The sequence below is a fragment of the Propithecus coquereli genome, unplaced genomic scaffold (assembly GCF_000956105.1).
Source record: "Propithecus coquereli isolate 6110/MARCELLA unplaced genomic scaffold, Pcoq_1.0 Scaffold35, whole genome shotgun sequence".
In the NCBI taxonomy this organism is placed as follows: domain Eukaryota; kingdom Metazoa; phylum Chordata; class Mammalia; order Primates; family Indriidae; genus Propithecus; species Propithecus coquereli.
In genome coordinates this window covers 6,492,396-6,517,473 of record NW_012149174.1, presented here as the reverse complement: position 1 = coordinate 6,517,473, position 25,078 = coordinate 6,492,396, and the positions used below count along the sequence as shown (strand labels likewise).

Below are 25,078 nucleotides of genomic sequence, written 5' to 3'. Positions count from 1 at the left end.
ATCAGATTATAAGAGACTGTAGAACTGAAATTTTGCCCAGTTATGAAAATGATCAAGCTTATAAATTTTAGTTTAGTAAACTATGAATGAATCAAGCTTACAGTTTGATCACCCCAGCCCCCATGTGTTAAGAGCCTAATCTATGATAAAGGCCAGAACCTTCCGACTTCAAACTTTGACTTCTCTAACTCCACACACACAAATACACATTTTTATTTTTACATAGTACAGTATCTGGTCATGTAGACTATTTAAAAAACAGGTCAACAAAACTTTCTGGATGTCACTAGACAATTGAATTTTTATTGAAGCTTAAATTGTGGTACAGAAATACATTTCAACTGATTTAAGTCCAACACCAATGAAAGGAGAAATTATGGCACCAAAACTTTCCCTCCTCTATCATACTAAAGATTAATTTAGATTACTATTCAATCTAGTTCTCATTTTTCTAGGCTGTGTTCCACACAAATGTGCAGGTTTTCAATAGTAGAGTTCTTAAATCTATTAGGAAAAAAAATCAGACCTCAAGCCAACAAACGTCATCAAAACTACTGGGATACTGTTCAAGAACAAAATCCACTTTTGAGCATTGGTCCTCAAAACAGAGCACCTCAAAACATTGGGTGCTATGCTCATTACAGAATCAAACTGATCATGTTGACTGAAAACTTCCTCAATGAAACTTTCAATCAACATGCTTAAAATAAGTCAAAAGTGTTCCAACCACTTGATTTCATACCAAGTTGATTTTATGTTTAGAAACACTAAAAAAAGGTGTTTCGTTTATAAATACGGAAGGAACAAAACAGCATTGCATCAATCCAGTGATTATCAAAATATTGTGAGGACAAGAAATACAAAATATAGTCAACTTTCGTATTCACTCAGTTGCTTAAATCCCACAGTATTTGCAAATACAGCTATAAGATGCCAACTCTTGAAAGCTTGTATTTTAGTCATTTCCCATTGAGAATTGTGGAATTTTGTATGTTATGTTTCACTTATTTACTCATTCAGATATTCTGCTTCATGGTGTTTATCTGAATAACCTGGATGATTCTCATTCTGGGCAGTCACTCATTTGATCCTGTGAATTCCATGGTAAAAGAACACCACAATTAGAGGAATAGATGAAGTCAGAACACTCATATGCATCACAAAAGTCACAGAACTTGAAGTCACAAGATGGAAAAAGATATTGAATCTGCTCTGAACCAAAGTTTATAGTATATTATTAATGGAAACTCATGGAAATGGCTGATAAAGTAAAAGTTAAGGTCAATGATCCAAGCTGACCTGACTTATTGAATCTAGTACAAACCTTATGCTAAACCTTCCTGGTAATCAACTTAGTAATAAAAACCCTTTTATACTACTACTTAGTGAGTTAGTAAAGGCATGGTACTCATTAGAAGCTAATTTCATTTAGTGAGGAGCACAGAATTACATATCATTTCCACAGCTCAGCCACTACACTCTAATCTCCATCTACAATTCTCTACATGTCTTCCCTGCTAATCAACACTGGAGACGTTTATTTTTGTTACTGTCATCCAAAAGGCCCAAATTAAGCTCAGGAACCATCTCTCCCTTTCCCCATCTGGGGTATAAGATTTATATATAAACCCACAGTGTTAACAGTGTATTGCTTTATTTGGAGGGTTTGAGGAAAGACACCATGGTGAGAGAAGAAATCAATTATAGGACTACAAATGCACAGACTAATAATTTTAAAATAGTAATACACAAAATAAGTAACTGGAATCATTTTCTTAACAGGACCCGACTTGTGGAAAAAAACTTTAATTGCTGTTGCAAAAAACATCTGTATGAAGTAGAAATTGGTTCCAATAACATTAGTAAAGAATTAGTTCTAGAAAGTAGAGGTAACTGGATGTAAAATTCTGGCAGCAGTTTAATAGAACAGTCCCAGATGGTTTGGCTGAGGCCAACATCTAATGAGGACGAAAGCCTTGTCTGTGGGGAATTTTGGACGATACCTGGAGAAATATTACACTGTGCATAAACCAAATTGAATTGTTTTCACAAGTGTTGTAAAGTTCCATATAGTAAAAGTTTTTTTCTACATGCACTTCAATTTCACAGCAAGAGTGGCATAGAATACCTAAACACAGAAGAGAGCATTCATGCAAGATATCTAACTCTTTGATATAATAATGCATACAATTCAAAATGATTACACTATCATTACATCTAGGGCTTTCTGCAACTACAAGGTGGTGGTTATGGAAAGCATGGCCCCTGGTATTAACATCTAGAAAGCAGCCACCACCTTCTACGTGTGTTCTCTTTTTGCGTTTTTTCTTCATTTTTCTTAATCAACTCTGCTGTTGTTGCTGCTTCTTAGCAAAACTGGTAAAAACAAAATTGTAATCACTGAACATAGCACTCTGGCAATCAAGACGTTTAAAGCCTTCAATCTTCTGGGGCGAAGCAAGCACTGTGCGACATTTAGAACTCTGGGGGAAAAATTTAAATAACCATTACTGTTTCCATTCTGCACAAACATTTTCAAAGAAAATAGATACATAATAAATAGACCTTTATCTTAATGAAACTATAGCACTTGAGTTATTTTAGCTGCTTTCCTCTGGGGTGGATAGAGTGGGGCATCTTACAGCCCCCACCAGGCCAGAGATTAGGGAAAATAAACAGAACAGGAGGAGCCCATCAATTGGGTTAGACATAAAACAAGGACTGATAGAAGTCTAATGAAACACATAAAACTTCTTTTCATCTACTGGTAACTTCAACTAGTATTATCTCTGGATATCTGAGTGACTAGTAATATGTGCCATCTTAGAATACACCTTATAATATGCCTCTCTATCTTCATTTCCCTTAAAATTTTATTGCCAATAGGCAATTACATTACCTGATTAACAAACAAGGTGGTCACGAATTTTCCTGGCTTGAAGACTTCCACAACTTTCCTGATCAGGTCATCATAGGAGGTCTGACTTAAGTTTGTTTCAAAGCTAACATAAGAAAATTCTGGTTCTGGAGTGATGTGAATAGTCCAATAAGTTCCCTTAGAGAAACAGTTTTATGTTAATAATGGAAAGGGTACATTTAAATATTTAAATAATTATCAAAGCAAGATATAACTACTTACATCCGATTTCATTCCATTCATTGAATACCCACAAGGATTGAACAATGTGGCATCAATGACAGAACCTGGTATCAGGTCACGAATTCCACTCTCCTAGAAAAAAGAGCACAGATTAAATTAAAGGCTTGAAAAATAACCTGAAAATGAGTTTTCAAAAACTTAGTGACTGTGCTGGAGGTGAACCCAGCCATCTGTGGTGAAAAAACACAAAACTTAGTGGTCATGTCGAAGAAGCCAGCAACAATTATTACTGAAAATGCTTACACGAGTGACATCCTTTGCAGTAACACCATCTTTCATGTAGAACTGGTCCATAACTGCTGGGTCAAGCTCACTCATCAGAATTTCCAGGGTCTGATCTGGCTGACTGATTACTCGACTCTCTGGGAAATCCAGAGTATATAAGTACCTAAATAAAAGTAAAAAGTAGTTTTAAAAAATGACAATTGGCAGTTTAAAATAAATCTTATACAGAGTAACAAAAGATCCACAAAATCACATCAAACATACCAACAGTCAGAATTCATACGTCCCATACAATATGCTGCTCCATCTGTTAATGGAAGAGAGTATAAAATAATTATAACGTTGATTTTACAGGCTGGCTTATTACCACTCTCAGAAGTATACTATCTGCCCACTACCAGCAATGTCATCAGTGAAGGGACACTTAACTAAGTAAATGCCCAGACAGGCAGGATCCCCCCTCACCCGACCCATACACTCTTTTTAAAAAGACGTTTTTTCTGGCCATGATTCAGAGATACAGTTCAACTAGTGGGTCAATCTAAATGGTATTGAGAAAACTGTGCCTTACTCTTCCACTAAAATTCCTTTAGGAAATGGAATTTTGCCCCCAATTTATCTACTCTCCCAAACAAATATATTTTATGTGACACTTCCTTCCAATATTGTTTCAAAGCCCCACACAACTCAGTAAATCAATACTTGTTAGACATCTGTACTAAAAACCCAACCTTCTGATATAGCCTGGTAGGGGTTTCATATTAGCAGATGTGTTAAGTCAGGAGATTTTCTTTTGTGCAAAGTTATTAAATTATGCTAGATTTTCAGCCTCATCTAAGGGAGGGTGTTACTAGATATCCTTTAGTTCTCTAGCCTCTATAAATAAAAACTTAGTAAAGGGATGGAAGAAAATCTTGCCAATTTGATTCTGGTAATACAGTGATTACATAGTGTTGATCATTTTTAAGTCAGCCCAATTATCAGATAAAATGCCGGACCAGAATTTCTTAACACAAAGGTCTGTGAAACCACTGGACATTTTTCTAGAAGGAAAAACATCCTTCTTCCTATGGTCAAAAGATAGGAGTTAGGCACAAATTAAAGCATCTTGCTAGATGAAGACTGTTAGGCTTGCTCAGGGTGAAACCCTGGAAAGTATGTATAGGACAGAATGCGGTTAATGGAAAACTTAGATAGTGATCATAAGACCTGTCAAACAACAGACAGCATGAGTCTGGAAGAGTCCAGAGGTTGGAAATCTAACTCTGACCAGACAGTTGCGGCAACGTTGGCAGGAGCCGGTTACTGTTCAGAAAACTTCACCCTCCCCAAACTTCCATCCAAACCTCCTATAAAACCCACCACTCTCCCCTTCCTGGTGTGGATACTCTTTTCGGCCTCTACCCATCTGCACCCGGATGCTCAAATAAACAGCATTTAGCTACACCTGAGGCTTTGTGTGTCTCCCTCTTGGCTCTGGACCTACCAAAGATGAAGTCTCCCTCTGCAATACGAAAAACCAGAGGTGGCAAGTGATCAATTCCACAATCATCTTATTTCATCATTTCAACAGCACTGACTTGGGATGCACAATTATTGTTACAAGGGCCTGTTTACACAAACAACACCTTTGTAATAAGCTAGCTAATTTATCTTAACTAAAAACATTTTATCTGATATTTTATGCTCTTTATAAATTCTGTCTATCTTGAATTATAAGCTATTATACTGATAAAACATCCAAGTTAAAAAAGTAAAGTATGGAAGAGTATATACAGTGTGCTATATTTGAATACATATACTATCATATATAAAAAGATCTCTGAAAGGTAACACTTTCTAAAATTAAGAAGAAAACAGGTTTGAATTCTATTTAAACTTACTTGGGAAAATTGCATTTAGAAACTCTATCTCTTCCTGGAAATTCCGGTGTGGGTACCCTTGGTGAGAAGGCTTCATGAAATTCTTACGAGAATAAAAGAAGCTCTTAAAAAGAAAAAAAAAGGCGGATAACTTGAAGACATAGAATTTTATTTTTTCTAAACTAATTAACTATTAATTAACTATGTCCTACATATCACAACTCAGCACAATCAAAACTCAAGTATTACCCAATTCTGCACTTTTTTTTTTTGAGACTGGGTCTCACTTTGTTGCCCAGGCTAAAGTAAAGTGGCGCCATCATAGCTCCTACAACCTCAAACTCCTGGATTCAAGTGATCCTCCTGCCTCAGCCTCCTAAGTAGCTGGGACGACAGGGGTGCACCACCATGCCCGGCTAGAAAATTTTTTTCTAAATTTTTTTGTAGAGACAGGATGTGGCTATGTTGCTCAAGCCATCTTCTGGCCTCTGCTACCAAAGTGCTAGGATTGTAGACATGAGCCACCATACCTGGTCCCAGTGTTGTACTTCTAAAGTATACACATGAGCTACCTGAGCTGATCCCAGTATAGTCTTAATGGAGAATAAAATGCCCAGTCTCCTAATGATGGCTCCTAACTGTTAAGACAAAGTTCATTTCTAATCTGAGCTTTTTAAGTCATGTAAGCAAAAATTTTGTAGAATATTACACACATTTAGTTTTAAGTTAGTGGTCCAAGTTAAGTACACATTGCTTTAGATTTCTTACAAGGATCAACAGGTAACAACAAAAACTGTATTATGCGCCCCAATAATGATACATCCTTTTCCTTACAAAGTCAAATATTAAAAATCAACAACTGATCATCAGGAAATTATACCCTAGGTAAAGAAAACCTTAGTTCTTGAAAATTATCAGAAATTAACTCAATACCGATTGCTGGTCTCCAACATAACTCTTCATTATAAAGTCTGGATAATTTCACCAATTAAATTTTTCTTGCTTTCCCTTCTTTTCTAACCACTTTTCTATAAATAACCATGTCAAGAAGTTAACTACTGAAGTGTCTGGCTTCTTCATTTCTTTCCACAATTTGAATTATCCCAACTCATTCTCTGTTTCCTCCATAGTTTCTGCTGTTCTTAAGCAACAACCTCAACATTTCAGTTCTTTCTCCTATGGTTATAAGACCATCTTACCACGTGTTCTTATGCATTATAACCGAGGTAGTAAGTATAAAAGTTTATTTACTAGGAACATTACAGGATAAGAATTCTAACACATTTATGTCCCCAAAAAAGATTTTTAAAATGTTTGATTACTTACTTGAATTGAGTCAAACCCACTGTAATCCCTAGCAAGCTTCAACAGGGGAACCAGTGCTTTCAGCAAGAGGGTGGTACCACATGTCTTCAAAATGAAACGTCTCTTGGAGACAAACATGCTACTCTCACTGCAGTTGAAAAAAGTCACAATATTACAATGATGTCTATGTACTACTGAGGATGCAATTACCCTATTATGAATCATTTATAATTTTTGACTAGTACTTTTTCTTTTAAGACCTAGTCCTGAATCCAGAGCAAGTACTTTATACATGAAATGTAACAGCTTTCAGATGGCTGTCTATATACAATAGCCTAGCAAAGTGTCACTGGTACATGCCTAACACTATTTACTAAATTCCTACATTACCTCATCTTGTACCATGTTATTTCTGTAACCATCATTATTTCTTTCACTAGATAATAAGCTCCTTGAGGAAAGGAATGTTTGTTTTTACTTACCACTATATCCCCAAGGGCTTGGCACACAGCAAGCATTTTGATAAATATCTGTATATGTCAAACACAAACTTAGTAAAACGTAGTGGGCCTTATGCACTTTGTTCAATCCAATAGCTCCGAGGCCCTCAACAGTAAATACTTTAAGCATTCAAAGTATTTATTGAATAAATTAACTCTGCAACTATAAAAAGGTATAGCTTTCTTTTATATCCTAATACAGCAACCCTAGTTCCCTAGTTGTATGGTGAAGCTGATTTTCACTTTGCCTGAGGTTCTGATACTAAGATGTCCTTTTTTCTACTAACTACGAGGAAAAGATGAAAACCACTTTGAAGAGCTATTAGGTAAGGCTTAAAAACCTATCGTCCAGAAACACCCATATTAATAATCATTTTCTTTTACACTATATTCCTGAAAATAAGGTAAAACAGATTACAGAACTAAGACTAAGAAGAACAATTTGATATTTCACATGAAGTTATGATTAGGACTGAAACTGGCTAGCTAACACCAGTTCTACAGGACTCACCTGAGTACATAAGCTTCCTGCTTGTCAGTTTTTGTCACACTTATGATTGAACATTGCACATCCTTCAAAAGTATGTCCCACTCAGATCTATCATTTAATGAAAAAATATGATTAATTCACAATACGTACCTACTCTCACAAAAACTAAAGCTCTAACAATTTTCCAGTTAAGACTACATTTTTCTTACAACATTCTTTATATTGTTCTAGCTTCTTATGAATATCAACATTTAGTTTCAAAATGGTCTATATTGATATATCCTGATAAAAGATGGATACATGTTATACCATATGAAAAAATGTCATACTATCTACTTACAACTTACTCAAAAATGGGCAAAAAAATGTGAATAATTCATTTACAGAGGAAATTCAAAGGCCCATAAACCAGGAAAATCATTAACTCATTAATGATTAAAGAAATTCAAGTTACACTGGGATACTTTTTTGTCTATCCAATTTGCAGGTTAGGTTATTAACCTTACTTTAAGAAACACAATTTTTTTTAAAAGCACCATTTCACTACTCATATTGGCAGAGTTTCTAAAAGCCTGTCTGACAGATAAATGTATTACTCTCATAATAAATGCCACGAGAAGATGCGCATTTCAGATAGCAAAATGGGAGTCTCATGTGTGAACAAACGAGTTAATTTACATGAGTTAAAGCAGACCTATGTAGCTGCTTCTTCTTTCGTACAGTGAGCCTACTATAAATAGACAACTTAAAATTAGTTCCAAGAGGCATCTTAAAATTACCAGATTAAAGGCTAGAAATATTTTTTAAGGCCCTTAGTATCTGGCAGGTTGTACTATACTCAGGAAAATGGCATATCACTTCTTATCCAGAAAAGACCTTGTAAGGAAAATCCAACAGCACAGCCAGCAACAAAATGTTTTATTCTTTTATATTAAAAAGGAAGCACAAGACCAAACAATCCCGGTAGGATTTTGTGCTCTTCTCACCATTTTGCTAAAAGAAACTGTTACCGGCCCAGCTGAGTACTGAGACCCACCCCAAAATCTTTAAAAGGTAATGTTAGGCTTGCTAATGATTATATAGCCAAATTTTTTTGTTTTTTTTTTTTTTTTTTTTTTTGAGACAGAGTCTCGCTCTGTTGCCCAGGCTAGAGTGCCGTGGTGTCAGCCTAGCTCACAGCAACCTCAAACTCCTGGGCTCAAGTGATCCTCCTGCCTCAGCCTCCCAGTAGCTGGGACTACAGGCATGCGCCACCATGCCCGGCTAATTTTTTCTATATATTTTTAGTTGTCCAGCTAATTTCTTTGTATTTTTAGTAGAGACGGGTCTCGCTCTTGCTCAGGCTGGTCTCGAACTCCTGAGCTCAAACGATCATCCCGCCTCGGCCTCCCAGAGTGCTATGATTACAGGTGTGAGCCACCGTGCCCAGCTAAAGTTTTTCTGTTAGACCATAACTAAGCAAGTTTTTAGAGATAACTTCTTTTTTTTTTTTTTTTTGAGACAGAGTCTTGCTCTGTTGCCCAGGCTAGAGTGCCGTGGTGTCAGCCTAGCTCACAGCAACCTCAAACTCCTGGGCTCAAGTGATCCTCCTGCCTCAGCCTCCTAAGTAGCTGGGACGACAGGGGTGCACCACCATGCCCAGCTAACTTTCTATTTTTTTAGTAGAGACCAGGTCTCGCTCTTGCTCAGGCTGGTCTCGAACTCCTGAGCTCAAACGATCATCCCGCCTCGGCCTCCCAGAGTGCTATGATTACAGGTGTGAGCCACCATGCCCAGCTAAAGTTTTTCTGTTAGACCATAACTAAGCAAGTTTTTAGAGATAACTTCTTTTTTTTTTTTTTTTTGAGACAGAGTCTTGCTTTGTTGCCCTAGCTAGAGTGAGTGCTGTGGCGTCAGCCTAGCTCACAGCAACCTCAAACCCCTGGGCTCAAGCAATCCTTCTGCCTCAGCCTCCCCGCGTAGCTGGGACTACAGGCATGCACCACCATGCCCAGCTAATTTTTCCTATATATATTTTTTTAGTCGTCCAGATCATTTCTTTCTATTTTTTGGTAGAGACGGGGTCTCGCTCTTGCTCAGGCTGGTTTCGAACTCCTGAGCTCAAACAATCCGCCGGGCCCTAAGCAAGTTTTTAAAAGCTAACTATTAAAATTTTTAAAGGGCTATCTCTTTTTCAAAAGTGCTAACAATTTGTTCATATATAGAAAAAAACATACTGGGCCATGCTTTTGCTGTTTTGAACTAAAAAATGGTACAATTTGTCATCTAGGCAAGAAAAAAATTGCAGAAGCTGAGTAACAAACCTAAAAAAAATTTTTTTTTTACATCCTCTTAAGGTAGTCAAGCAGTAGCTCTGAGTTTCATATTTGGAAGACTTAATGTCCACCCACGATGTACTAGCAACATTTCAGGACCCACGAGTATTCCAATTCCATGAACAATACACTTTAATGCAAAAAGTTATAACTAATCTAAAGGAAAACACAGGGCTCTTATGAAATCTGTAACTTTTCTGCTTTGTGACAATCGTTGAAATTTCCCCAGTTTTCTTCGCCTGATGGGAATGAAATCCTGTTTCGCTTGACTGATGAGGATTAATTTACATAATCCATACAAAAACCACCCACTATAATAGATATTAAGAATTCAAATATTGAATGTGAAGGTAAATAAAAATATCCACTGATTTAAGTATTAGCAGCATTACATTAAATCTGAGCAGAGTTCACCTGACTTCCCACCAGAATTTAGCACATTTGCATACATTCTCCTCCACCCACTGTACACACTAATAAATCCTTCCATAGCATCCCCTTCTTGGTTATATTCGCTATTTATATTAAGATGTTTAAACATGTTCCATGGCTGAGCTAGATAGTATAACCTTGTTTCTCTGTATTTAAAAGCCATCTTGCTTTTTAATTTTGTTTTCTATGAACTTATCCAAATTTATTTATCCTCAAAATTTCCCGTCTGTGTCCTTTCAACATTTCTGTTAAGTGATTCTTGACCACAGTTGGATGCTAAGAAAATTAGCTCATCAGAAGCTTTGTTTCAAGCATAATTATTAAAAATACTGGGCTGGGGGCGGTGGCTCAAGCCTGTAATCCTAGCACTCTGGGAGGCCGAGGTGGGCAGATTGTTTGAGCTCAGGAGTTCGAAACCAGCCTGAGCAAGAGCGAGACCCTGTCTCTACTAAAAATAGAAAGAAATTAATTGGACAACTAAAAATATATAGAAAAAATTAGCCGGACATGGTGGTGCATGCCTGTAGTCCCAGCTACTCGGGAGGCTGAGGCAGGACGATCGCTTGAGCCCAGGAGTTTGAGGTTGCTGTGAGCTAGGCTGACACCATGGCACTCTAGCCCGGGCAAAAAAGTGAGACTCTGTCTCAAAAAAAAAAAAAAAAAAAAAAAAAAGAAGCTCTATGTCTGTGGATGGGCCTTGTTCAATGTAGGCCTCACTATGACTGGGCTGTTTCACTGGGTCCCACGTCCATATTTTTTAGTTCTTAGAGAGGTCAAACAACCCAAATATTCTAATCTTTTGCTTGAACATTAAGATTTCTGGGAGGAAAATGACGGTTAAGTGTTAGGGATATATACACACTTGCTATATATAAGCTTTCATTCTTTTTTTTTCAGTGTAGTGACACTAAACAGTGCCTGTTGTCCCCTCATTTCATAAAGATCCTGTTTTGCTCTCTCCAGAGGATAAACCATTATCTATCTCATCTTCAGACCTCCTGGTATCCCCCTTCTCATCTGACAATGAATCAGAAACAAAAACTGAATTAATTAAGGTATACATTTGGCAGACACACAGATAACTAAATCCTCATTTTCTATACTCCAGCTTGTGGCTTTTACCACAAGCTATTCTCTCTTCCTAGAAATAGAGCACCATGCATTTGATCACGCTAACCAAGACACTTGAGTGAGAGAATGTCATGATTATGCTGAGACAATGTATGTATGGAAGAAGTCACCTTACCTAGAAGCAGCATTGTCTTTAGCTCCCTTGTTCAGCTTAAAAGTCAACCCTTTACCCCTTCCAGACTGTATTTGTCAATTAAATGGTTTCAAAACTCACAAGGCTTACTGCAGTTTTGTACTTGGTGTCTGTTAAGGCATTCATGTCAATCCCACTATATCTCACCATTAAATTCTACCCTCAATGCCTATATCAGTTCGTAACAGACCCTCAAGCATGTCCTGTATCTGGCAATAATTCTGATCTTACTCTCAACTCCACATAAATGAAGCTTACTTATTTATTCTACTGTCACATAACTTAGTTGTCATTTATTATAACGACAAATGTAGAAGTAGGTTGTTTTCTTGTATCCTTATGCCCCATACTCTTTCTGGGAACCCACTGACATGAACTGTTAATAACCCTTTTGGTGTTGTCCCACAGGTCCCTAAGGTTCTGTACATTTTCTCCCAATCTTTCAATTTTCTGTTGTCCAGACTGGATATTTCCCCCGATCTACCACCTTCAATGTCACTCATTCTTCCTTCTGTCATCTCCATTCTACTAAAGCCCCATCCAATAAACATTTTATTCCAGTTATTATATTTAGCTCCAAATCTTCCATTTTTTTCATGTCTATTTCTAAGTCTTTCTAGCTTTCCTTTTGTCTCAAGAGTGCCCACTCTTAATAGAAGGGTTAGGACAGCTGCTTTAAAATCTTGGGTCTGTGTTGCCTTGAGGTTTGTCTCTTGACTGTTCTTTTCTTTTGAAAGATGTTGAGATTTTTCCTAGTTTTTCATATGTGGAGTACTTTAGGATTGCATCCTAGACAGTTTGATAGTGTTAAATAATTCTGGGTCATTTATTTTCAAAAAGTTGTTTTAGCAGACAATCACCTCATTGGGTTCAGGCTTCTAGTCTTTTTTTTTTTTTTTTTTTTTTTTGAGACAGAGTCTCACTCCATTGCCCAGGCTAGAGTGCCATGGCGTCAGCTTAGCTCACAGCAACCTCAAACTCCTGGGCTCAAGCTATCCTCCTGCCTCAGCCTCCTACTCGGACTATAGGCGTGTGCCACCATGCCTGGCTAATTTTTTATATTTTTAGTCGCCCAGCTAATTTCTTTCTATTTTTAATAGAGAGGGGGTGTCACTCTTGCTGAGGCTGGTCTCGAACTCCTGAGCTCAAGCAATCCTCCCACCTCAGCCTCCCAAAATGGTAGGATTACAGGTGTGAGCCACCACGCCCAGCCAAGGCTTCTAGTCTTTATCCAACTCCTGTGGGTTATGTGCCCAGTTCCAATGTCAGGTTTGTTACGAAAGCCTTTGTCACGCTATTCAGACCTTTCCCACTTACGTGCTACCCAATGTCCAGTCTGGGTCTTGGGGAGGTTGTCTATCCTATATTTCAGTTTTCAAAGCCTTTGACATGCTGTTTAGGATCAGATCCATGCATGAGCAGCTCAGGGCTGTTTGTATAAAATTTTATGGGATTATTTTCATCAACTCTCCCTCTCTACAATCTCCCTGAAAATGCCTGGCTCCCAGGAAGGCCCCTTTCTTCATCCATTGTCTGTAAAGACAGGTCTTTAGTGTCTCCACTCAGCAGCACACTGCCTGTGACTTTCTCTCTCTCTGGTCAAGTGGGGAGAGAAGAGAGGGAAAAGACCAATAAGGATTCCCATGACCCTGTTTGCTTTTAGGACCACAGTTCCTCTGGTTTAAAAAGAACTCCCCGCCCCTTGTAGTTTTACCCATGTGCCTGACAGCCACAGCTGCTGAAGGACTGCACAGGTCCTGATAGAACAGAAAAAAAACAAAAGCAAAAAGGGATTTCCTCCATTCTCTGGACCAGAAATAGAGGGACTCTCCTGGAGCTCTTTTTGTCTGCACCTAGTGCCCGGTTCTGGGTTTCTGGCTGCCAAAAACCAGCCCAAGATATACAAGAGGGATAAAAAGAAACAGGAATCCAACACTGGGTTAATGGTATTTTAAGTTCTGGTTTCCTTCTTTAATTCACCTGCTAACATTTACTTTTCAGAGTCATCACACAGCTGCTCCATGCATTCAGTCCAGGGTTTTCAGCTGCATTTATTGAGACACAGTATAGTATGCTTCCTCCATCTTGACAGACACCAAAATGAGTGTACTCATTCATCATCAGTTAATAAACTCTGCATCCAAACCTTTCTTCAACTAAGAGTAATGCTCAAGTAGTCAGCATTTTTTTCAGAGTCACAATATAAAAAAAGCAATTGCTTTCAACACCCTAAGACAAATAGTTGGATAACATATTAACCAAGTGACTATAAAAAAAATCTATGAGCATTGCTACATTCAAGAGAAATAAGAAATCAGGGGACAAAAAAGATGAAAGAAAACTGAAGAAGTCAATACAATGCTATATATGAACATAGAAAGGTGAAAAACCAAATCTGAAAGAGCTGACAATTTCAGCACAAATTATTTCTATCACATTTCTCTGGGGAAAATAGCCCACTTTTATAAATAAAGCTTTACTGGAACCTTGCCACATCCATTCATTGATATGTCATATATGGTTATTTTCTCCCTACAAGGGCAGAGCTGAGTAGTTGTTACACAGACTGTCTGCCTTGCAAAATTTCCTTTACAGAAAGTTTGCTGACTCCTGTTTTGGAAGATAGATTTTCGGTGCCCTGCTTTCTGTCCAAATTAATGATGAAAAAGACAAGTGTTTTTTTATGGTTGATTGAGGCATTTTATAAACTACATATCTATGATTTCAAGGTTAGATAGTATCAAGTTAGAATGTTACACCATTAGCCCAGCTAATCTGAAGTTCCAGCTACTCAGGAAGCTGAGGCAGGGGGATCGCTTGAGCCCAGGACTTTGAGGTTGCAGTGAGCTATGATGACACCACTGCACTCTAGCTGGGGCAACAGAGCAAGACACTGCTTTAAAAAAGAAAGAAAGTCACATAAGGCTCAATAATAAGAGATGGAAGGTGTCTATGCTTTGTTCCCAAACACGCTGTACACTGAGACAGACTGAATCACTAGTCTATAAATTATTTTACAAAATTGGTCATTTGGCAATCCTTGTTATTTATTGTAATATTTTAAACGGAGTTCAATAAATCAAACTGATAGACATAAAGCTGACTGAAGAAGCAAGATGATTTTGGATGTGCTCATATTATAGGATCACACAATATAATGCTGGTTTAGTGATCAGAAATTATTATGAAGCTAATCAAGCACACAATTCTTGGGTGCTTATAAAACATAAAGAAGTATGTAGATTAAATATTTCCTGATCTGAATTACTTTTTCTGATTAAATGTCACCTCATTGATCTAACTCAATGCTTCTGGAAACATTGACTCATTTTTTAGTTGTCACAACCAGGGTGGTGGTGCTCTGGCATGTAGTAGACAGAGGCCAGGGTGCTGCTACACAGTATAATGAACAGGACGGTCATCCACAACAATATTTATCTGGACCAAAATATCAAGAATGTTGAGCTTGAGAAACCCTAATTTAACTTAAAGAAAGAGTAGGCATTAAAATATTTTTTAAAAATATGACCAGAGGTCAGGCGCGGTGGCTCACGCCTATAATCCTAGCATTCTGGGAGGTCAAGGCGGGTGGATCGCTCAAGGTCAGGAGTTCAAGACCAGCCTGAGCAAGAGCGAGATCCCGTCTCTACCAAAAATAGGAAGAAATGAATCGGACAACTAAAAATATATAGAAAAAATTAGCCGGGCATGGTGGCGCATGCCTGTAGTCCCAGCTACTCGGGAGGCTGTGGCAGAAGGATCACTTGAGCCCAGGAGTTTGAGGTTGCTGTGAGCTAGGCTGACACCACAGCACTCTAGCCCAGGTAACAGAGCAAGACTCTGTCTCAAAAATAAAATGACCAGAGATCATGCTAAACGATTCCAAAGAAACAGATGTTCTTTATTAATGATAGTACATGAGTTGAACGATCATAGTCACCATACCTGAAAAGGAACACTTTAGTGGTATGCCACATATTATATTTTGAAATTTTTCCTAAAGAGGCTGAGGTCTAATAAAAATAGAACTTGGGAATGTTTACCAGGGACAAGATACAATTCAAATAATGAGACTTCCCATGTTATCTGATTCAATAAAACTTGAAATGGCCAACTTTTTTTCCATGTAAGAACTAAAAAAAAGTAAATGACTAAGGTCAAGTAGCCTGAGCAAGGGTGCCAAGAATACAGAATGGGGAAGTCAGCAACAAATGATGCTGGGAAAACTGAGGTCTACATGCAAACACAATGAAATTAGACCCTTACCTTATACCATATACAAAAATTAATTCAAAATGGACGAAAGACTTATGTAAAGAGCTAAAACTATAAAACTTCTAGAAGAATACATAGGGTAAAAGCTTCAGGACATTAGCTTTGGCAATGATTTCTTGGCTATGACACCAAAGGCATAGACAACTAAAGCAAAAACAGATAAAGGGGACATAAAACTTAACTTGTACACATCAAAGGAAACAATCTTAGCACTTTGGTAGGCTGAGGTAGGAAGAATTACTTGAGGCCAGGAGTTCAAGACCAGCCTGAGCAACATAGCTAGATGTGGTCTCTCTAAAACACACCCCCAAACAAAGGAAACAATCAGAGTGAAAAGACAACCTATAGAAGGGGAGAAAATATTTGCAAAATATCTAATATGGGGTTAATGAATAGCCATAATAAAAGGAACACATACAACTCAACAAAAAAGACTGAAAAAGGACTTAAATATACAGTTCTCCAAGTAAGAGATACAAATGGCCAAAAAACATGAAAGGATTCTCAACATCATTAGTCAGAAAAATGCAAATCAAAACCACAATGACATAACCTCACACACATTAGGATGACCATGATCAAAAGAGGAGATAATCACAAGAACTGGTGAGACCCTGTAATACTCTGAAATAAATATAAATCAATAAAAAAACAAACCTGAAATGTGAAAAAAAGGTAGAATCAGCAATCATGGTGATTGAATGAGGGAGTGAAAGCAGTCTATAATTTAAATAAATATTTATATCGTGCTAAAAAAAAGTTGGTGAGAATTTAGAGACATTGGAACACTTGTGCCCTGTTAGTAAAAATGTACAATGGTGTAGCCATTATTGACAATAGTATGGAGGTTCCTCAAACACTTAAAAGTAAAAAATTTACCATGTTAAACATTAATTCCACTTGTGAGTATATATACTCCAAAGAATTGAAAGCAGGGTCTTAAAGCTATTTATACTCCCATGTTCATAGCAGCATTATTCACAATAGCTAAGAGGTGATAGCATCCCCAAATGTGGCGGTATATGCTTACGATGGGTTACGCGGTCTTAAAAGAGGAAATCTTGTCATGTACTACAAAGTGGATGAACCAAGGATATTATGCTAATATAAGCCAGTCACAAAAGAACAAATACTTTAGGATTCCACTCAAATGAAGTGTACAGAGTAGTCAAAAATCATACAAAGTAGAAAAGTGGTTGACAAGGGCTGTGAGGAAGGGTAATTAGTGCTTAATGAGTATAGAGTTTACAAGATGAAAAATTCTAGCAATCTGTTGCACAATAGTGTGAATATAATTAACATTACTGAACTGTACCCTTAAAATAATTAAGATGGTAAATCTTGTTATGTGTTGTTTCTTACCACAATTTCTAAAACATTAAACAGAATGCTGATAGCATATAGAAGGAAACCTTTTATGACAGAGTTATACTTTTAACACCTGAAAAGGTGGTCAAACACTGATTTGTGGATCCTATCCCAGGGATAGGTGGTGTCAAACACTGAGGATGGTGCCTGAAGATTTGCATTTTAAAAGCTTCCCGGTCATTAGATTACTCAATACTTCCTACAGTTAAATGGCTGGTTTCAGAGTTTATGATATTCATCAGTCACTACTTAAAGACAGACTGAAGCTCACAGCCTGACTTAGGTCTGATTCTGAGACTCTCACTACCACAATACGGTTGGGTTACCTCTATACCTTTCCCCAGGTCAAAAACATCCTAAAACACGTGATTATTTTTCAGTAAAGCCTAGAATGACAGAAGTTAAGATTCTGAGGATGACTTCTTAGGGCAGTTTTTTTTTTTAATTTGCACATTTACTTTTCCAAGCCACTTACGTATCTCTAAAATGATAGTTATATACCACAAAAATTCATTGAAAAGTAGGATAAATTTGCACATTTACAATTATCATAGGTTACATTACATTAAAATCATCATACCTAGGGCAGTTAATTCATACATCCAAGAAATAAGCCCCCCTCTTTTGTTCAAAAATTTGAACCCAGAATGCAGTAACACTGCTGATTATAATCACAGTATTGTATTAAGTTGTTTCTCCTTTTGTGTGTGCGAGAGGAGTCTCACTAGGTTGCCCTGGGTAGAGTGCAGTGGCATCAAATAGCTCGCTGCAATCTCAAAGCCCTGGGCTCAAGCGATCCTCCTGCCTCAGCCTCCCCAGCAGTTCAGACTGTAGGCACGACGCCTGGCTAATTTTTCTACTTTCAGTAGAGAAGGGGTCTCACTCTTGCTCAGGCTGGTTTTGAACTCCTGAGCTCAAGCAATCCTCAGGCCTTGGCCTCCTGGAGTGCTAGGATTACAGGCATGAGCCACTATTCCCAGCCTGAGTTGTTTCTCTATCTTAAATTTTTACCAAGTTTAAACGTTTATCAGTATAGTTACTACTACTCTCAGTTTTATTACCACTTTAACACGTGTGCTTCTTAAAGATAGGTGCTTTGGAAACAAGTTTAAATCTTTTTGAAATTCTGAGGAATGTAATGAGAAGCTTAATTCAATAGGAAGCTTTTCTACTCCAGAATGTTACACTAAAAGGTTTTTTGGCAAAGGGTCGTAAATTCCTTCAACGTAAATTACTGATACTACCAGTCAAATAATGTATGAGTTCTGGGAAAGTTAATGCTGAAGTGTGATTTACTGTCTTTTAAACAGCCCCAATCCTTTACTGAAAATTATTTTTTAGTTTATAAAATTTAAGTCAAGCAGAGTAAGGATAGCAAAATATCCCACCAGTCCTAAACATCATTTCCAACATTAGAGATTCTAGTTTTTCATGTATAACCAGATTTAAAAACCTTTAACCTATTCAAAAATCAATGAACATTTATCCTCTTCACCTCCACTAGAATTTCCCATCTAAACCCACCTCATTATTAGCTCAAGCCTGATGAATTCTAAAGAAAAAGGAAAGGATTTTACAGTCCCGAAATTCTGTCACCAAAATTTCTTATTTTTCAGCGTCCTCCTTACTACTCTCACCCTCCCTAAAGCTGCCATTTCTTATAAAATAAAAGGCTTTTGTTTGGTACAGCATTTTTGTGCAGCAACTAAGCCATTTTTATATGGTCACTGATTATTCAACATTCTTCTAAAATCTGAAAAATTGGGCAAAACTACCCCTTCATTATTATTTCAACTTCAAATACTGTGTGAAATAGGTGAGCTTTAGAAGTCCGCAAGGCACCCATTCCTGTATTCACTTGTATATGCCTGGACTGCTGCTTTTCTCCAGCAGTATTCTTGAACCCAAACCACAGCAGTGAAGATCTTCCTTTGTTTAAAAAAAAAAAAAAAAAAACCTCTCATACAGCAATAACAAAATAAAATAAATGGGACTTAATAAAATTAAAAAGCTTCAGACAGCGAAGGAAATAAATAACAAGGAGAGTAAACAGACAACCTACAGAATGGGAGAAAATATTTGCAAACTATATATTAGCCCTTTGCAACAAAAGGCTAATATCCAGAGTCTACAAAGGACTCAAATCAGCAAGAAAAAAAAACCCATTAAAAAAAGAGGCAAAAGGCCGGGCATGGTGGCTCAAGCCTGTAATCCTAGCACTCTGGGAGGCCGAGGTGGGCGGATTGTTTGAGCTCAGGAGTTCCAGACCAGCCCCAGCAAGAGCGAGATCCCGTCTCTACTAAAAAAAAAGAAAGAAATTAGCTGGACAACTAAAAATATATAGAAATACTTAGCCAGGCATGGTGGCGCATGCCTGTCGTCCCAGCTACTCGGGAGGCTGAGGCACGAGGATCACTTGACCCCGGAGTTTGAGGTTGCTGTGAGCTAGGCTGAAGCCACGGCACTCTAGCCTGGGCAACAGAGTGAGACTCTGTCTCAAAAAAAAAAAAAAAGAGACAAAAGACATGAACAAAAGTTTCTCAAAAGAAATGGCCAACAAACATATGAAAAAATGCACAATATCACTAATCATCAGGGAAACACAAATTAAAATCACAATGAGATACCACCTTACCCCTGTCAGAATGGCCATAATAAAAGTCAAAAAACAACAGATGCCAGCATGAATGCAGACAGAAAGGATGCTTATACACTGTTGGTGAAACTGCAAATTAGTACAACCTCTATGGAAAACAGTATGGAGATTCTTGAAAGAAATAAATATAGACTTATCATTTGATCCAGCAATCCCACTACCAGGTATCTACTCAAAGGAAAAGAAATCTTTTTATCAAAAAGACGTCTGCATTTGAATGTTCACTGCAGCACAATCCACAACTGCAAAGATGTGGAATCAACTTAAGCACCCATCAATTCATGACTAAATAAAGAAAATGTAGTATTTATACACCATGGAGTACTACACTCAGCCATAAAAAAAAGAATGAAATAATTCCCTATGTAGCAGCTTGGATGGAACTGGAGACCATTCTCCTAAGTGAAGTATCTCAAGAATGGAAAAACAAACACCACATTTACTCTCTAATAATTGGGAGCTAAAGAGATGTAAAAGACATTGGAAACCAAAGGGGGAGGGTAAAAACTTATCTATCAGGTACAACGAACTCTATTCTTGTGATGGGCACATGAAAAGCCCCAACTTAAGCATTATGCAAGGTATGCATGTAATAAAAACATTTGTAACCCACTAATATTTTGAAATAAATAAAAAACGAAAAAATTCTCAGTATTACATAATTTGTTCAGATTATAGTCGAGGTAAACTATACTAAACAGCCTAAAAGAGAGAAGTGTTTAGTAAAAAAGGTAAACATTCAGGAAGAGGGTACCAGCTTGACTTGGTGTTAATTAAAGCTGGGAAAGGTGAGCCTACTTTGCCTGAAGTGAATTCTATCCCCTTATACCATACCCAAACTCAATTGTAGATGGATTACACATCTAAATATGAAAGGTAAAATAATCTTTGGGGTGGGGGGAACATCTTCCATTCCTTGGGAAGAGCAAATAGAGGGAAGTAGTGTTCTATTTCCTGGAAAAATATACAAAAAGGGTTGCGATAATTTCTTCCTTGAATTATGGAACACTTCCGAAAAACCATCTGGGCCTAGATGAGTAAGACAAATTCAAGTTATGTAATTGTTACAGGACTATTTTAGATTTTCTATTTCTTCTTGCATCAGTTTTGGAAAGGAGTTTTTCTAGAAATTTTTCCTATCATATCCTTACCTTCTTAATGTTTTTAAGCATCTGTAGTAATGCTCTCTTTGGACATTTGACAATATCCTCTATATCCTTATGTTTAACATGTTTTATAAACAGAGTTACTTGTTTATTTTAATCCAGTCTTTTAGTCTGTCACATTTAAATGAAATTTCTGAGGGTGGGATGTGAGGCAAGGGCTTTCTGGCTTTCACATTTTTATCATTAAGTAAAAATAAAGCCACTAATGATTATTCTGTAGAAGGATGAGTATACTGAAGCAGTGAGATACGCTCCAGTGACCCTATTTTCTTTCTCTCCTTCAATAAAAGTAACTATTAATACATTGAATTGCTAGAGCACCTTTTAATGTGCAGTCTTTTAGATTAGAATCTGAATTTCTTTCTTCCCTAGCCTTGTTTGCTTGAAAAAAAATGAAAATGAGAATAAGTTTTTATCTTTATTTTTGAGACAGGGTCTTGCTCCGTTGCCCAGGCTGGAGTGCAATGGCACAATCATAGCTCACTGCAGCCTCAAACTCCTGGGCTCAAGCCATCCTCCTGCTTCAGTCTTCCAAGTAGCTGAGACTACAAGCACCCACCACTACACCTGGCCAATTTTTTTTCTTGGTAGAGATGGGCCCCAGGCTGGTATCCCAGCTCCTGGGCTCACGCCACCCTCCTACCTCAGCCTCCCAAAGTGCTGGGATTATAAGGCATGCATGAGCCAGGCTGCCAGGCCAGATTTTACCCTTTTAAATTTAAGAAGAACAAAGAATCAAAAATAAAGGTAACACTTTTGGCCAGGTGCTGCAGCGGCTCAGGCCTGTAATCCTAGCACTCAGGGAGGCCGAGGTAGGAGGATTGCTTTAGCTCAGGAGTTCAAGATCAGCCTGAAGAGGAGCGAGACCCCTTCTCTACCAAAAATATAATAGAAAAGATTAGCCTGGTGAGGTGCTGCATGCCTGTAGTCCCAGCTACTCGGAGGCTGGGGCAGGAGGATCACCTGAGCCCCAGAGTTTGAGGTTGCAGTGAGCTATGATCATCACCCCATTGCACTCTACCCAGGGAACAGAGTGGAACAAAGCTAGACCGTCTAAAAAAAAAAAAAGATAACACTTTGTACCGTACATACATTAACCTATTTATCCTCACAACTACCACAAGGTAGATACCATAACTGTCTCCATTTTAGAGATGAGGAAAGAGCTCACACAGCTATTCAAATGCTGTTTGAATTCAAATCTTGTTATTCCAGAGGCCAGGCACTTAACCATTTCATTATGCATTACTCTTCCAGATGACTGATAATCTTCCATGGGGTCACTGGGGCTGGTACCCCACCTCCTCAAAGACCGGACTATCAATGACTCCTTCTTGCTAGCCCACTGATTTCAGGTCAGCCTCTACTATTTCAGATACTTTTTTACCTCAGTAAATAACCTAATTAGTGCGTCCTTGTTTGAGTGGTCACTGAAAAATGTTCCCACAAAGGTTACCATTAGACCTTTTAGTTAAATCCAAGATGATTTTCAGGTCTTTTTCTTGTATATCCTTCCAATGAAAGAGATTTCCCAGTTCTTACTTGCCTAACCGGCTTTATCCACAGCAGTCGTGATGTGGTGGTAGCCTCAACAGTGGTTTAATGAATGTTAAATGTCCACAAAACGGATGGCACTAAATCATGAACTCTACAAAAGGGAATATTCTGTGCTTAAAGGTTTAACTTGGGCCATCATTTTAAGAGCCACACTGAAGTAGTAAAAGTACAAAGTAAAAGTGGCCTTTAAACATTTAAAGAAAGCAGGCTGCCTTTTTAACCATGCCCCTTTGATTCAAGAAACTCTTAACAGCCAAAAAGCCCAAGCTTAAATTCTGGCATTTTTTGCCTAAGATCTTGAATGAGAACAAAACCCTCTCCCCTTTATTAAGAACAAGTACTTACAAATCATTTAAGGCTTCGAACATTCAAAAAACCAGGGTAACACAATCTTTGCTATTCATTTTCTAATACTGTTCTTAACCATTATTTCTTCTAGGTACTAACTTTGATCGCAATCGTTTTACCAAACGCCTATCACAAACACCACTTTTCCCATCTGTGAAATGGAGGAAATACTAAGCTTCCCCGTGGTCACTGAGAAATGTAACCACTTCCTATAATATAACGTAAAGCCTTTAGAGCCTTGCCTGGCACACAGTAAGCACTCTAGACATTATGAGTGTCACACAAAGCTTGAAAAGTGAGACCCGTCACATTTTAGCTATCAGGATTATTTTTTTCTACAACGGACTCACTCAAAATACACTACTAAAAACGGTTTCCCAACGTGCCTGAAAGTCTCAGCAGCACGTGTCTGCCTGGATTCTCTTCTCCAGTTGCTTTTTGTCAAGGGACGGCTGCGAGCGCAGCCAACATTCCTAAAACGCCCATTGGCCCACACCCTCGGGCCAGGCTCTCCGTCGCGCCCAGGAGCTCATTGGTCGCCGCCTCTCAATGAAGCGGGCCATGCCGGTTCCTCGGCCACACAGCCACCCTCGCCGCACTTGCGCGCGGAGGAGCCAGGGAACCGGTGGAGGGGCATAGGAAGGCACTGGGTTGCGCTTGGTGTGACTGCCGCCGACAACAAGGCCCAAGCAGCCACAGTATCTCCTGTGCTTTTATTTGAGCTTGCTTTCCACGGCAAGACCACTAAAACCTCTCTTCTGCGCGATGAGGCGGGAGTGGGGCCCCAGATTCCTTTGCTCAAGCTTAAGGTATTAAAGGTATTATGTCCTGGGTCAGACGGGCCTCTACCCTGCAAATGCAGGCAAACCTTAGTCCACCCCGCACCTCTCCTCCGCCCCGCTCCGGTCCCCCGGATCCTGCCGACTCGGTAACAGGTTACACAGCCCAAGGTCAAGAGACTCGGGAGCAACCCTCGGCGGGCTCCGCGGCCGTCTGCCGGGGCCGGCCCAGGGGCCGTGCCGCCCATCTAGCTGCCCAGACGAGGCTTTGGTGCAGAGCGCGTTAGGGCTGCGACGGGGCCCCGCCACTGCGACACCACTGCTCCCGCCCAATCCCCGCCGCCCGAGTGCCACATGCTGCCCGCGGCGAGAGCGGGTGGAAGGCCTGTTCGCCTGTTCCTCAGACACGGCCGGGAGGGCCCACTCCTGCCGGCGCCCGCGGCAAACCCGAGTCCCGCTCCGGACCCACTCCCTCCCTCCTCCACTCCCCGAGCAGGCACGCCCGAATTAGCGCCTGACTAAGCCCGCCGAGCCACACCTGCCGGGAGGGAACCCGCGCACCCCCTCTGGCCCCCCCAGGGCCCCGAACGCTAGCTAGAGGGGGAAGTCGGGAGGCGCGGGCCGCAAACCACTCTGAGCGGCGCCGCCCGCCCCGCCGGGGACGTTACCTGAGCACGCGGCCGCGCCGGCCTGCTCCCCTCCCCCAAGGCTGTTCCCGGACGGCAACGGCGCGGGAGAAGCCGGCTCGAACCCCGCGTGGACGCGGCCGCTCCCCCCAAAACCAGGCACGCTCCACGACCGCCGAAGCGAACCCCGCCCGGGGACCTGGCCCCACCTGAAGGCTGCAGGAATCCAACCTCCACCCGTGTTGGGTGCTTTGCCGGCGGCGACAGCCCCCAGGCCCGGATATGTCAGCGAATGCCCCGGGGACTCACCTCGGGATAGTGCGAAGATCCCCAGATCCTTGGTTTGCGTCAGGTTGCTGCCGGGAGAACCAAACCTCCAGCAGCTTCTCCGTCCCTTCGAAAAAATGTGCAGCTTCCATCACTGTGAGACTAGCGAACAACCAACAACCACAGAAAATCAACTAAATTAAACCTCTTCTCCCGCCGCTGCCGCCGCCGCTGCGGATTGTTCCAGCTGTGTTACTAAAGTTCAGGTTCCTTTTTTTTTTTTGCTATAATTTTATATTAACTTTTTTTAAAAAAAGGACTAATAAAATTTTCCCGGCTTCTTTTTGTGAGCGAAAGTTGAACGTGAGTCTGTTGGAAATAGAGGCAGATACAGTTCAGTCTCTTGTAGTCCGCTGATTCCCCGTTAGAGAGAGTAGAGCGAGCGCTAGCTAATGTCGCCGGCCATACTGTGTAAGCGAGGGC

The 25,078-nt window shown here is 39.5% G+C and overlaps 1 protein-coding gene across 1 annotated transcript; it reads right to left on the bottom strand.

The window, feature by feature from the left end:
• Positions 1–273: 273 nt before the first annotated feature.
• On the bottom strand, positions 274–25,078 carry AMD1 (adenosylmethionine decarboxylase 1). The gene is made up of 9 exons (XM_012651189.1): positions 24,638–25,078; positions 7,564–7,650; positions 6,574–6,700; positions 5,269–5,371; positions 3,650–3,692; positions 3,404–3,548; positions 3,140–3,232; positions 2,900–3,055; positions 274–2,483 (listed from the first exon to the last, which is right to left on the bottom strand). The coding sequence occupies exons 1-9, from the start codon at positions 24,745–24,747 to the stop codon at positions 2,343–2,345; spliced, it is 1,005 nt and encodes a 334-aa protein (XP_012506643.1). The 5' UTR covers positions 24,748–25,078; the 3' UTR covers positions 274–2,342.

What these genes read in the sequence shown, in the direction of transcription:
- AMD1 (XM_012651189.1), bottom strand. Translation starts at nt 24,747, where the DNA reads ATGGAAGCTGCACATTTTTTCGAAGGGACGGAGAAGCTGCTGGAGGTT. An exon ending in GATCTTCGCACTATCCCGAG is followed by an intron (nt 7,651 to 24,637) that starts GTGAGTCCCCGG and finishes ATTAAATGATAG; the next exon opens with ATCTGAGTGGGACATACTTT. An exon ending in GTGGGTTTGACTCAATTCAA is followed by an intron (nt 5,372 to 6,573) that starts GTAAGTAATCAA and finishes TTTCTTTTTAAG; the next exon opens with AGCTTCTTTTATTCTCGTAA.